Source organism: Notamacropus eugenii, chromosome 5 (genome assembly GCF_028372415.1).
Source record: "Notamacropus eugenii isolate mMacEug1 chromosome 5, mMacEug1.pri_v2, whole genome shotgun sequence".
In the NCBI taxonomy this organism is placed as follows: domain Eukaryota; kingdom Metazoa; phylum Chordata; class Mammalia; order Diprotodontia; family Macropodidae; genus Notamacropus; species Notamacropus eugenii.
This window is the reverse complement of record NC_092876.1, coordinates 182,895,599-182,910,540: the sequence shown is the minus strand read 5'-3', so window position 1 is coordinate 182,910,540 and position 14,942 is coordinate 182,895,599. Positions and strand designations below refer to the sequence as shown.

Below are 14,942 nucleotides of genomic sequence, written 5' to 3'. Positions count from 1 at the left end.
TTTCTCAATTGGAAAATGGGTATAATGAAAGTAATAACATATTTATATAGGTTTACAAAATGCTTTTCTCACAAAGCACTTCTCTTGTGAGAAATGTAGCACAGGTTTTAGTATGACTCCTGATTTACAGATGAGGAAATTGAGGCTTAGGGAGAAGAGACTTGCCTTCCGTTACTCAGCTAGGATTTGAATCCAGGTGTCCTTGAAGTCAAGTTCACTGTTTTTCCAACTTTATCCTATCGCTTTTCAAATGGCTATCTCAATTGCTGCATAAATGTGTTATTTTATTTTTGTTGCTGCAGTTATTGGCTAATGATAGAACTAGGACTAGAACCCAGGTGTCCTCATTATGCTAGAAAATTCAATATTCCTTCTATTCCCATAGTTAAAGAAATGGAGGAAGGGGCCCGTCATACCATACACTATTCTTCATCGCCATTACAGGCCCATTTGGAAACTGTAGGTGAGAATGATGCATAATTGTTAGACTGTTGAGATAATGTGCTTAGGCTGGGGAAAAAGAGAATAAAAACAACCTCTGTCTTCAAAACTAGGTTAAGTCACTGTCCCTTCTTGTTTATTTAATGATAAGATGTAGGAAATGTTTCCTTGGACAAAAGGAAAAAAAGTACTGAAAACTTGGTTTCTTTTGGCATGGGGAAAGTGTCGTTGTATTGACAGACGGGCAAAGTAAAGAGATGACAGACTCAAGCTGGGTTGCTTGCCCTTGCTTTGGGAGCCTTCTTGAATAGGCAAGGGGTGCATATCTTGCTTAGGAATATACAAGAAAGGAGTCCGTAGTCTCAATTTTCCAACATTTCCCCTCGAACTTCTTTCCCTCCTCCATCCCTTTACCACTCCGCCTCTTCCTAGTGAGGGTAATGCATCAGAGAGGGTCACGTCTTTCCCTTTGCTGGAGCTGAGGGGGTTAAGGGAAGAATAAAGACACAGTAAGCTGCCGCCCTCTTCCCTCTCTTCCATGTCTCTGCATGGATTTTAAACAACTGTTCCGATTCCCTAGGCTGTATGCTCCTCACTGATTCCCAGACCCAGCAGTGCAAGAGTTAAAGTGGGAGCTCTCTCTGCTGCTCACAAGCCTTCCCTGAGATTAATGTGCTAAGTCTGCGCCTCTCAGTGTGTCTGTATGGGAGTGAAAGTGTTGGTCAGTGATGGAGTTGCTACCATGACAACCCTGGAAGTCGGTGCTTGTGCGAGTCGGAGATGTTCCTGGGAGAAAGGAGATGCTGAAACTAAGGGAAGCAGCTGAGTTTGGTGTGGCTCTGGCGAAGCGCTCACATCCCTGGCCAGTGGCTTCTTCCTCCCAGAGCTGAGGGGAGGAAGTGGGGGTTCCCGCAGCTTCCACACCCGGGCTCCTGCTCCAAGGCTTTCCTCTCTCTTCTCTGCTGGAAGGCTTCTTTTTGCTCCTGGGGCTCGGACCTGACATCGTTCGCTGAACTGGGTGACTGGACTGGATTCAGGGGCTGGATTTGGTTTGAGGAAATTTACAGGATCGGGGACATCATTAGGAACTAATTGCAAATCCCTGCTGGGAACTTTTTTTTTAAACCTCCCCTGCGTTAAAGAATCAGTGTGAATTGGCGGGTTTTTTTTTTAATATGTATATATATACATAATCTACATATGTGTGAGTTAATAAAACTCTTTTCTTCTCTTCCCCCAAAAAGGAGCTTTTTAAATGACATCTCCTTCATGTCAGATGCACTTTTTTGGGTTATAAACTTTTGATGCCAGACCTCTGCAGCGCGTGCCCAACTGAATCTTAAAGTAGCATCTTGAAGAGAGAGGCAGAGAGAGAGAGATCTGTGACCTTCATCCCTCCACCTTCCTTCTTCTTCTTCTCCCTTTTGGGCTGCCTCCTTCCTCACCCAAGGAACGTGGGGGGCACGCACACTTTGGATGCTATTGGGGGAATTCGTTTCTCCGATGGTGGAAAGCTGAGGCTGGATTCTGGGGGAGGATCATTAGACTTGGAGGAACCCGGGCTCTTTCTCTCTCCCGCCCCCAACCCTCCCCCCTTTTTGCTCCTGGATCGCTCAGTCCCTTTCCTCTACCCCCGCCCGCTTCCTGTGCCCAGCTGGGGGGCGCCTGCGGTGCCGCTGCTCCAGTTCAGGGAAGTTGTGGCTGGCGAGGATGGGGGTCGGTGGGTACTTGCTGCTGCCCTGGAGATTCCTCGTGGTCCTGTCTCTCAGGCTGCTGTTCCTTCTGCCCACAGGAGTGCCAGTGCGCAGCGGAGATGCCACCTTTCCCAAAGCTATGGACAACGTGACGGTCAGGCAAGGGGAGAGCGCCACACTCAGGTAGGGAGCAGATCTTCGCCTCTTTGTGGTGGGGGAAAGTGGGTCTCCTGAATTGTAAAGATGTCTTGTATTGGGGTCTGTGGAGGCCGAGAAGAGATTCGGGCCCTTAGGGCTAGGGCACTGCCAGAGGTGTTGTGCAGGCCAGGAGTCATGACACTTGCTCTCTGGGAAGCTCAAATCCAATCTGCCGGAAGGTTTATAATTTTGCTTGGGTATCAACATTTCCGTGGTCTGGAGCTCTAAGGGTGTACACAGCTCTGCTTCATTGGCCTTATTTCAGTGTGGGGTCTCTAAGTCTGAGACCTTCAGCGGCTAGAAACTGTGAAGCGGCCATGCCTTTTTATTTATTTATTTATTTTTTGGCTGAATACTGAAAAATAGGAACTAGGCACCATGTGGTCAGAGGAATTTGGATTCTGGGTACAAAGTGAATATGATGTGGTCTGATGGATGCTCTAGTGCCTTTTTCATAGGCCAGAGTGCATGTGTGTTTGGGTGTGGTTAAAAAGGGTGGGCAAGGTGGCCTCAATCAGTTATTTTCTAGCCTGGTGCTTTAAGAATCTGTTACCAAAGCTGATAGCATTGTCAATTAGGTGTTCCTGGGGTGTCTATTACAATTTCTTAGGCCAGGCTTAGAATATAGGACATAAGCAAAGGAAACAAAACATGCAGCATACGTGTAGACAGACCGTTTGTGTTCTAAAGAGTACACCAGGACAGCATTTTGTTTTCCCTTAATGAGTTACAAAAAAACAACTAAGCCACTCCATACAGAGAGAATGAGAGATGTGCCTGGAACATGGACCTTTGGGGACTGGGTTGGCTGCAGCAGAGACTTTAATAAAAATGCAACCACCACTTTCCACCAGCTCAGCAGATATCCTCTTTTATCCCTTTAATGAGAGCGTTGTGGTCCCAAGAGACAGATTCAGGGTTGTCCCAGCTTAACTGTACCTCACAGTGTACACAGGGGGAGTTGTTTGGCTCAGTTAATGTCTTTGGTGTTTATGATGAAAATAATGCATCCTGTCTCAGATCTAAGAGTGGAAAAACTTGGCCTTCTTTGCAGAGAAAATGGGATTTCCCACCAAATTTTTATCTGAATACTTGCATTTGCATCACTTGCACATTCAAGGGGCAATTGAGGTATGAGGTGGAATTGTTCTGTGGTGCTGCCTATCCTATTGTATGCTTTATGGATCAGGAGTTGATTTCTTCACACACTGGGGAGCAGTGGCATAGCTTTATGTCTTAATGCTTAGGGACCTATGAAATCGAGAAACCCAGAGAGTGGCAAAGAAAGATGTCTTCGAAACTTTTTGATGGCAGTGGACAATTCAGTGTTCCCCAGACACATAACGATCTATGGAATTATTATCTTATTTACCTTATCCCAAAGGTGTGCCTCAGACTTCTTGACTGCCTGGGAAACAAAGTTACAAATCATATAGAAGTTTTGATGATCCAATTAGAAAATACAGCAATCTATGTGCATCAAGGATAATCTGACTGGAGATCCCCACTCTTCTATCATTTATGCCTTTTCAGGCCCTAGATGGAAGGATTGCAGGGCTGGGTATAAGAAACCAAAGCTAAGACTTGCCTGGAGTCCTGTGTCTTACTGCGTAGAGAGAGCAAAGTTGTCAAAAAACTTCTGAAGTTTTTGGTTTTCAGTGGTGTAGTACAAGGGATCTACCAGCAGAGGGCCAGCTTTGATTTACCTTTTTATTAGCTGTTGGCCTGTTTTCATCCTGTCGACTTCTAATGTCTAGCAGCTGTGCTTGGTAATGAGAATAGGAATAAAAAAAATAAGCTCGAAAAAGCTGAATAGCTGCTTTTTTTATAAGCCTGGCTCTAGGAAACTTTCATGTTTAAGGAGAACTCGTATTTGTTACCTGCCTGAACCTTCCTTTAATGAGAGAACATGTTTTAGGAGTGGTGTATGGTTTTTATTTTTCCAGAATGTTTTGTTTCTTCTGACAGTTTGAACACATTTCTTTTCCTTTGCCTTAATATTTCCACATTTTCATAATTTTATCTATTCTTCCATTTGACCACTTTGTTTTGTCCTTTCCTCCCCTTCCCCTTGCTTAGTTCCATCCTCTACTTTCCTGGAGCTGTTTTCTTTTTTGCACTGAATTGTTTATCCACCATTTATCATGCTATTTAACTCTTCATGTTTTTTTTTAATTTTTATTTTACAGTTCCTGGGTCCTACTCCCATTATTCTACTTCTGAAAACTGTCTACAAGTCTGTTTGTGTCATCCCTCTACTTTTCTGTGGGTTCCAATCCTTAACAGGTTTCCCTTCCTTTTCTTTTACTATTATGGATAGGCACGAATCCTAAATTAATAACATTGATCATTATCCCATAATTTTTAGAGACAGCTAAATGGTGCATCGAAATAGAGTAGTGTTGAGAGAACTTGAGTTCAAATCCCACCTCAGACACTGTAGGACGCTGGGTAAGTCATTTAACTGCTGTCTGCCTCAATTTCTTCAAAAGTAAAATGGGGATAGTAATGGAACTTACCTTCCAGGGTTGTTGCAAGGGTTAAATGAGACGAAGTTGCTTAGTTTAATCTTTAGTCAATGTCCATTTATATCCTTGTTTTAATAGCCTGAAGCTCATGGCTATTCACTAGGGAAAAGTAACTGCTTTTTTCTTAACTGAAAATAATTAGCTATATTCACTTGACAGATTCCCACCCCCCACCCTCCCCAAAGGAAAGGATGCTGGTTTGGAACCAATTTTCCACCTATATTCAAACTGTGGTTCTGCTACTTATTGTATGACCTAACACAAGTCAGGTCACTTTTATGGACCTTCACTTTCTCTTCCATAAATGAAGAGACTGGACTAGAATGAACCCAAGGTCTCTTTTAGTCCCCAAGGGAACACAGGATCATAAATTAAGAGACAGAAGGAACTTAAAGTCCATCTAGTATTACTGATTAGGAAACTGATGGGACTTATCCAAGGTGATATAGATAGTTAACATCAGAGGCAGGATCCCTAGGTCCCCTGATTCTAGAGACAGTAGTCTTTTGATTATACCATACTATAATCCTCCCAGTTTTATAGATGAGGAAACTGAACCACATATATGTATATATACAGACATTTATGTATGTATGTACCTATGTGTCATTTATATAGTATATATGCATAAGTATGTATATATATATATATATATACAATCTTTCCAATTTTATAGATTGGGAAACTGAACCACATATATGTATATTCACAAAAATATGTATGTGTGTATACATGTGTGTTTATACAGAATGTGTACGTAAATATATACATACATAAATAATTCATACACACACACACACTTGGTTAAAGAGATTTGTCCAAGTTCATAGAGAGAGTAAATAGTAGAGATGGGTCATGAACCTAGTTCCTCTCACTTCAGTACAGTGTGTGTTCTGCCACACTCTTCTCTCCCTTTCTGGAGGTACGGGAATCTCGGTGGATGATCTGATGAGCCCAGGGTTGGCTTGGAATTTTATCAGAATAGACCTAAGCCTTCATTGCGTTCAGATGCTGCCCAGAGTCATCCACAAGGAACATCTCCAAATTTGATTGTCCCTTGATTCTGTGTTTTTACACTTGTTTCTAATCGTAGTTCCCACTAATTTAAGTGTCTTGCAGTTTACAAAGCACTTCCTTTCACAACATCCCTATGATGACTCAGTAAAAAGTAAGAACACAGTACCTAAAACAGTGCCAGGCACAAAACAGGAACTTAATAAATGAAGATTATAGTTCAGGTAGCAGTACACAGGTGCAGCTAGGTGGTACAGAGGCAGGAAGACTCATTTTCTTGAGTTCAAATCTAGCCTCAGACACTCAAGGACATTAGGCAACTCACTTAAACCTCTTTGCCTCAGTTTCCTCATCTGCAAAATGACCTGGAGAAGGAAATGGCAAACCACTCCAGTATCTTTGTCCCCCCAAAACACCAAACAATGTTGAGTCAAACATGACTAATTGACAAAAAAAGGAAAAAAAATAGAGCACTGGACTTAGATTCAGGAAGACTAGACATTTACTAGCTGTATGACCCTGGGCAAATCACTTAGCCCTATTTGTCTCAGTTTCCTCATTTGTAAAATGAGTTCAGAAGGAAATGGCAAACCACTCCAGTATCTTTGCCAAGAAAACCCCAGATGGGGTAACAGAGTCAGATGTGACTGAAACAACTACACAACAACAACAGTGCGCATGTTGTTATGCCCATTTTATAGATGCAGGAACTGGGACTTAGAGAAATTAAGTAACCTCATCCAAGGTCAGACATATAGGAACTATAGGATTGCTGGAACTGGGGCTCAAATCCAGATTGTCTGAATTCAGTGCACTTTCCAGTCTAATTTTACCTATTTTCCACTATAATAATTCCCATTTCTAAACAGATGTCCTTGAATCCAGCTGCACTGAAATCAGAAAAGGCCAAAAGAAAAAATAAAGAGCGAGAGGATTAGGATGCTCTGTGTCCCAGTCTCAGGTTTTCAAAGATTAATTATGTGGCCTCAGAGAAGAAGCACTTCTTTAGTCTGAGCCTGTTTTCCACACTACAAAATGAGATTAATACTATCTTCCCCTTCACTGCTTCATGGGGTTGTCTTAAGAACAAATAATGCATAGTATGTTCAATTATTGGGCCCTGTGGGAACAATAATCCTAATGACTGACATATATATGGCATTGTGAGGTTTTACAAAGCACTTTCCATTCACCATGTCATTTGATGCTGACCACAGTAAATGGTGCAAATGAGACAATTTAGGCTGAAGGGAAGTTAGTCTACTAAGGTTAGACAGCTAGTCTGGGATATGAACCCAGGACCCAAGATTCCTTTCACTAAATCATGCTATAGAACAGGGGCTTAACCTGCAATCTGTGAACTTTGTGTTATTGTTGTTAACTGTATTCTCTTGTAAATGATTTCCCTTGTAACCCCACATATTTTATTTTAATTTAAAAATTAAAAATTTAATTTAAAAACCTCATTCTGAGGACTCCATAGCAGTCAGCAGATAGCAGACTTTCCAAAGATACCCAAGACACAAAACAAGGCTAAGAATCCCTTATATAGATATTAAAGGCATGATATTCACTGCTAATTCTTTCCTTCTGCTACAGCTGCGCCATATTTCAACATAGCAATGTGGGTCCTATGGGTCAGGATTCTTATATTAATGTGCTGTTGTGTTATAAATGTCTCATTCTGTTTTTTTTTTTATGCTGCTACAATATCTCGGAATCTTTTTTCCTTCTTTCTCCTTATAGCAACATAACTTAAGTTCTGTCCCACATCACTTCTGCCCTAGACTATTGAAATCATTTCTTAAGGGTTTTCCTTGCATCTGACCTCTACTCTCCAGCCAGTCCTCCAGCCAAATGCCATCTTGGTATCCATGAAGGACAGATGTGAGTAATGCACTCCACTGCTCAGTAAATTCCAGTGGCTCACTATTACTTCTATTATCATAATAAAATTCCTCTAACATTGAAAACTCCTCACAACCTGATTCCACCCTATCTTTTTATGCTCATTACACATTATACCCCTTTCCTCCCTCCCTCTGTATTTCAGCCTCATTTTTCTTTACTTCCTATTTTCCACATATATGATTGTGTCTTCTTTCCTTGCCTATGTAGATCATAACATTCATGTCTAAAATGCTCTCTGTGTTCCCTTCTGTTTAGTGAAAACTTCTCAAGGTTTAGCACAATTGCTACTTCTTACAAAAGGCCTTTTTCTGAATCCCTCAAATGTTAGTGCTTCCCCACCTCCATTATATTTATACATTATATTCATATATGTGGTATCCCTTCCCCATTAGAATATAAGCTCCTCAACAGCAGGGACTATTTTTGCTTTTTTCTTTGTATTTCCTAATCCCTGGAGCAGTGGTCAACACATGGCTTGTAAATGAAATAGAGAGGCAGCTAGGTGGTACATTGGATAGAGCTCTGGGCTTGGATTCAGGAAGACTTTATTTTCATGAGTTCGAATCTGGCCTCAGACTAATAGTGTGATGCTGGGCAAGTCACTTTATCCTGTTTTCCTCAGATTCTCATCTGTTAAATGGAAAAAGAAGTGCAGACCACTTCAGTATCTTTGCTAAGAAAATCCCAAAATAAGATCATGAAGAGTTGGACATGACTGAAACAACTGCACAAAAACAAAGTAAATAGAATTGAATTGGGTTAGATCAGATGTTTTTAGGAGTATTGCCCATTTGAATTAATGCTAAAACCACCAAAGTATAACTTTTTCCATATTATATTCCACTAGGATTGATGAAGCACAGTACAGGTACTCTGTAGACACTTGAGTAACAGTTGATGAGGCAATCTCAGTAGCTAAAAACTGGTTTAATTGTGGGTCTCAGTTTTTAAAGTTTCCTTTTTTTCCAGGACCACAGACTTCAGCAACAAAGTCCAACAAAATTTATTTAATTTTTGTGATACTGTTAGATTGTTGCACTCAACAGAAATAAATCAATTGCGTTATTTGTTTTATTTTATAGAGCAATATTAGTAATATTGGTAGAGATTTGTTGCTACGGCGGCATATCTTAGGACATATATGTACCAACGGTTATTTTCATTCTGCTTTTTTTCTTTGACTTTAAAAAATATGCTTATTTTAATGCTTTGAACAATCTGTAATTTCACTGGTAAAATCACACCATCTTATATGACTCATCTGTATTTTACAATAAATCCCCCGTAGTCAGATGTGCAGCTAGATGAGGGTCCCCTGAGGTTCTGCAACTGTTTTCTCTCTATTTAATTTAATTTAATCTTATTTTATTTTTTTCCTTTGAGCTTAAGTCTCCTTATCTGACCTAGAACTTAAATATGGTAGCTACTCATAGACCTGACCTCACTGCTGATCAGCACAGAAATGTGGACCTGCTCTGTTTTTCTCCTGGGTCAATTTACTTAAACTTAGTTAACCTAGTGATCTCCTGTTCTTGAGAGCTCACTATATTGGGTGTCAGAGTTAGTGTACAACACCTGATTGGTTTTAGCCTTACTTACAGCTCAAAACTCCCAAACCCAAGCAAACCATCAGCCTTAACCTACCCAGTAGCAGGAGTTCCAGGCATTCACCACCATGCCTGACATCTGTTTCTTGCTATATGATTGCCTTATGGTTTCCAATGACTATTTTCTAAAAACACTCCCAAGTTTGTCCCTTGTCCTGGGTCAATCCATTCTTTAGCATACATTTGTAGACTTGCTGCTGTTGAACAATCTTAGTTATGGACTATGGCCCATTAGCCAGAGTTCTCCATTCTTCAATTAGATGTTCTATCATTTTTCAGACAGATCAAATGAGATAATATTTGTAAAGTACTTACCATAGTACCTGGCGCATAGTAGGTGCTACATAAATGTTAGTTATTATTGTGATTGTTGTTCTACAGCTTTACACCATCTGTACCTATCATCAACCAACATTCCTTTTATGATATGTTTCCTTTTTTCCATGGATGTCAGCCTCTCTAGGATTGACTCTTCAATTGAACCAATACCTACTACATGCCAGGCACTGTCCTAGGTCCTGGGGATACAAAAATCAAAATGAAAACAACCCCCTTTCTTAAGAAGCATAGAGTGCTCTGGGAGAAAGCATGTACACAGAGAAGCAATCCTTTCTATCTCGTACACACAAAAGCAAAGCGTTCTATCCGAAGTGTATTGACAGACAAGTCTTTTTTTATCTCTACTGAAGGGATCAACATACAGATAAGAAGTATGGTCCAGAAGGAAGAACATTAGACTGAGAATCAGGGGAGCTGGCTTCTAGCCCTGGCTCTGTCATGAACAATCTCTGTGACTGGTCACATGCCATAACCTCTCTATGTCTTAGTTTCTTCCCATGTAAAAATTAGGGATTTAGACCACGTGCTTTCTAAAGTTACTTCTTAATATATATTATGTGATCTTATAAACAGAATATCCTACTGCCTTGGACGTTAAGGAATCATTGTGGTATAGTAGACATAACACATTTCTTTGGGATGGATGAGCTCCCAAAATTGTATGGGTTGGGTTAGGTCATTTCACTTCTTTTGGGACTCAGTTTCCTCATCTGCATAATAAGGATTTTGTACAAGCTGATCTCTGACATACCTTCCAGTTCTCACTTCCTGTGAGTGTAAGATTGTATGAAATGTAGGGGTGGTCTGGGTTTCCATGGTCCCATTAACTTACCTAAAATATTTGCCATTAAAAAAAAATAGGCTCAAAGTATTGGTTTTATAGGATTTCTGTTCCAGAGTAACCCTGCAAGCACAAGAATAGGATAGTTCCTGTTGCGAGATGGAAAACTGATTCGTTCTAAGTAGGCATTCAATAAATATTTGTTGATGCTGGTGGGTTCCCCTGAGAGGTGGCACATTTTCTGTCTTTGGAGTGGCTCAGTGCACTGTGCTCCAGGGCCTGACTGGCAGGACTGAACCTGGGCAAAACCTCTAAAGCAGACAGCATTTATCTCTGTACTATCCCCCACTTCTTTCATTTCCTTTTCTGTTGGGCATCTCCTTCATGTCTCCCAGTATTCCTTTAGGTCCTTTGTTGTACCTTATTGTCTTGGGCTACTTATTACAAATCCTTAACCAGGTCCATCATCTTCTATACTCTGGCTTTTCCTAACCTGCCCCATCAAAACTCGTCTGCTTTGTGACCCATCCTTTCTATTCAGTGACAGGAGCTAATCTGTTCTATGCTAATGGATGCTGAGCTTCTACTATACGACTCTTTTCAGTTAAAATACTTTCATTTTAACTGTAGGTTTCTGTGGACAATGCCTTAATGGAAAGAAGGGAAAATTTGGGAGCCCTGATGGGCAAGAGGGGAGAGAGGCGTGTGGCCCTTTTGTATGTCTCTCAAGTATCATCAGGAAGGTGGCCGCCAACTTCACCTATGGCCAAGATCAGACCTGCATGCACAGTCGCCTGCAGATTGCAATCTGACCCACAACAACAGCTCCAATATCCCTTAGGGCAAGAAGCAAACTAGTGTTTATTTGATGGGCAAAAAGGGATCTTATTAGCAGCATCAGTACAGTGCAGAATGCAAAGTGCAGCACTGTTCTGCAGAGATCCTCTGTGTTGGGCAAGTGAGGAAACAGCAGTGCATGGCAGAAAAGGACAAGGAGGCTGCAGGATCCTGCAGGGGGGGAGGGATGTGCACTGATGCAGATGATGGGTTCACTGGATATAGGACCCCACAGGAGGGAAGCTGCCTGATTTCCTGACAGGCCCTGCCCCAAATAATTTTATGGTAAAAATGGCCTGAACAGGGAGAAAATCATTCTTTACAATCATCCCCTCCATCCCCTTATCTGATCCTTTTCAGACAGAAGAGGTCCAGGAAACCTCAGCAATATAGGACTGCCATCCCTTGCGTCTCTTAGGCAGATTCGACCCTGCGGTTTAATTTAGCTTTATCTTTCTCTTTTCTCTTCTCTGAGGATCCCAGCCAGAACTCCACCCTTGGCTGGCTCACTGGGTTGTTGGCTCCAAGGGAGATCATGAACAAGATGGGCCAGTGATGTGTTGCCGTCTGATGGGCCTCAGCAATGAGATGCAGAAGGAAGGCGGCCTATAATAGGTTTCAGTTGACCTTCCCAGGGGAGGACTTTTAAAATTACTTATTAACGGGAAGCAGCCTTTACAGTCATGAGATGAGAGGAGGGAATTACAGTCCATGACGTTTTTTAATAGTTGCAGGAATTAGCAATGCATATTAAGACAAGAACTGTGCCCTAATCATTCTTAAAAGTTTCTTTTTTTAATATTATTATTATTAGGGAAAAGGTTGATCAAATAGGTTTGGGACTTCTTGCCTTAGAGGAGGGTCAGGAAGGGTTGTGGCTGAGACCTTATTTTGCTGGAAACAAATTGAGCAGAATAGAAGCTGGGGGTTATAGGAGGTGCAGGAAGTGGGACCATGTTCTCTTTTTTTCCCCTCTTACTTCCTCTATAGCTCCCCCTCCTTGAATCCCCCATCACTGACACTTCTGGTGTAACTGCCTGTAAGTGTGTTTTTTGAAGGAGGTGAAAATTGGAGCTGTGATGTCTCTGCTTCTAAATCCTGACAGTACTCAGCATTGTGTGTCATTTTAGTCACAAAAGGGGTTAGAGAGGCAAAAAAAAAGCCAAAAACAAAAATTGAGATATACATATTTTTAATGCTAAGAAAATACAAGAATGCATTGTAAAAACAGGGAGAAGGCAGCACAGCATAGGGCATGTTGGCCTTAGAATCAGAAAGATCCTGGTTCAAATTCTACTTGATACTGTGTAATCTTGAGCAAGGCACTTAATCCTCAATTTCCTTATTTATAAAATAAGAGACCTGAACTAAATAATTTCTTAGATCCCTTTGAGCTTTAAATATTTTTGATGCTATTTCTAAAAGAGGACTCGGATCTTAAATAAGTAGGACTACTATATTATTAATTATAAAGCTAGCTTAGGTCTTATGTAGTTTAGAAACACAAAATAAAAGATGATTCTGCCACCCTTCTGTGTACCAGCTGGGTGATACAGTGGATAGAGTGCTGGACCTAAAGTCAGGAGGACTCTTCTCGCTGAGTTCAAATCTAGCCTCAGATATTTACTGGCTGTATGACCCTGAGCAAGTCCCTTTGCCTCAGTTACCTCATCTGTAAAATGAACTGTAGAAGGAAATGGCCAACCAACCATTCCAGCACCTTTGCCAAGAAAACCTCAAAAGGGGTCATCGTGAAGAGTCAAACCCAACTGAAACAACTGAACAGCTGTAAAATCTGTGTACCAGCATCTGACCAGTGCTCAAGAAAGCTGCTTTTCCATTTCTTCAGCTATAAAATGCGAACATTAGATACCATCACTCGCCTATCTCAGAGGGCTGTTGTAGGGAAAATACTGAGTATCCCCTAAAACCCTATGAGAAATACGACCTGTTATTTTTGTTGCTGCTGAGTAATTGTAGCTCAGGAGTTGTCTGTTGCTTGGCATTCAGCAGGGCCCTTAGTTTCTTCGTACTTCCTTCTGCTCACTTGAACCTGAGTAAATCATCATCTACCCTCTGGGGCTGGAAATGATGCATACTGCAAAGAGAAAGTTTTCTTTTTTTCCAGAAGTATATTAAGATAACAGTGGCACTAAGCGTCTTGCTGTATTGCCAAGGCTGTATCTCCAGAGCAGCCTTATTTGAGCTTGTCTGAAACGTTGCCCTACCTTGTTAAGTTATTTCTCCAGGCATGTCACAGTCCTTCCCAAGGGGTTATGGAAACTGCAACAAGGCAGAGAGTTTTCTGACAAGGGCCAACTAATGACATAACCTTCAATAAGAACTGCTAAGACAAGAATGCAATTTAAAAAAAAAAATGCAGTAGAGACTCTTTACATTTAGAGAGGCAGCATGGCATTGTGATTAGGGCACTGAATTTTAACATATAGGGAGCTGAGTTCAAATCCTACTACGGATACTTACTATCTGTGTGCCTAGAGAAGCCATTTAAACTTTCTACCTTAAGATTCCTCATTTGTTAAATGAAGGGTTGGACTCAGTGGTTCCTAAGGTCTATTCTCGCTCCAAATCTATAATCTTGCAATCCTCTCTATATTTCAGTTTCCTCATCTACAACACTGGAGGGTAGGGTGGCAGAAGGCATTTGGTGGTTTAGAAGTCTGCTTCTAACTTTAAATCTACAATTTTTTGACCATCATCCCGCCCCTCCCCCCCAAACACACACACAATACCATATTTACATTTTAAATTAAGCTTTAATATCAGTGGGAAAGCAAGGCATCCTGACAGTAGAAAAGAAGTCAGCCTCAGTGTCAGGAAGAGCAGGGTTCAGGGTCATTCTCTAACACATACTGGCCATTTGGTTATGAGCCCAATACTTAAATTTTCAGTGCATTGAGATAGCTTTTTAAGACTATAAGGTGCATGGCAGTGTCAATCTGCTTTGAAGAAGGGAGTTTCCTCACTGAAAATCCTGTCTACCAATGAACACTCATTTGTTAGATGACCAAGTTTAACAAAAATTTTAAAAAATGAATATGAAACACAACCCACAGTGGAAACAGATAACCAAAGGCCATTTTACCTTTGGATCTTAGTCTTAATTCACTATTGATTGACCTATTGACCTTGGATAAACCATATAAAAGGTTGCTAGGTGGCACAAAGAATAGGGTACTGGAACTGGAGTCCCAGTACAGTCTCAGACACTTAATTACCTGTATAAACTTCATGACCATTGGAGTATGATTTTCATCATCCCATTCCACTCATTGAAGTCTTTACATTCAAGGTTACCCACTGCATTACAGGCCATCATCAGAAGTCCTGACTTCTAACTTGCTATTGGACTTTTATGACTCTGGAAGGGAGAGTGAGGTTCACTTTGTGAAACTCTGCCTCACTTAAATCCAATTCACACACAAATGAAGACATCACCCGTGATGTCACTGGTCCTCATCCAAAAAAAAAGGATGAATGACAACACCTGTGTAGCCCTGTGAAAGTCAATTAAAATCTATTTGCCTCAGTTTCCTCATCTGTAGGTAACACCTACCTCACAGAGTTGTTG

The 14,942-nt window shown here is 41.1% G+C and overlaps 1 protein-coding gene across 2 annotated transcripts in view; it reads left to right on the top strand.

Annotated features, from left to right (window-relative positions):
• Nucleotides 1–14,942, top strand: part of OPCML (opioid binding protein/cell adhesion molecule like) — a 1,434,734-nt gene that overhangs the window by 728,709 nt on the left and 691,083 nt on the right. The window contains exon 2 of one of the 2 annotated variants that reach the window (XM_072611620.1): nt 2,234–2,318. In XM_072611620.1, the coding sequence (XP_072467721.1) occupies nt 2,234–2,318 (85 nt within the window). Of the gene's footprint in view, nt 1–1,152; nt 2,319–14,942 lie in introns of those variants that run through there. The other variant, XM_072611619.1, reaches the window with a different exon arrangement.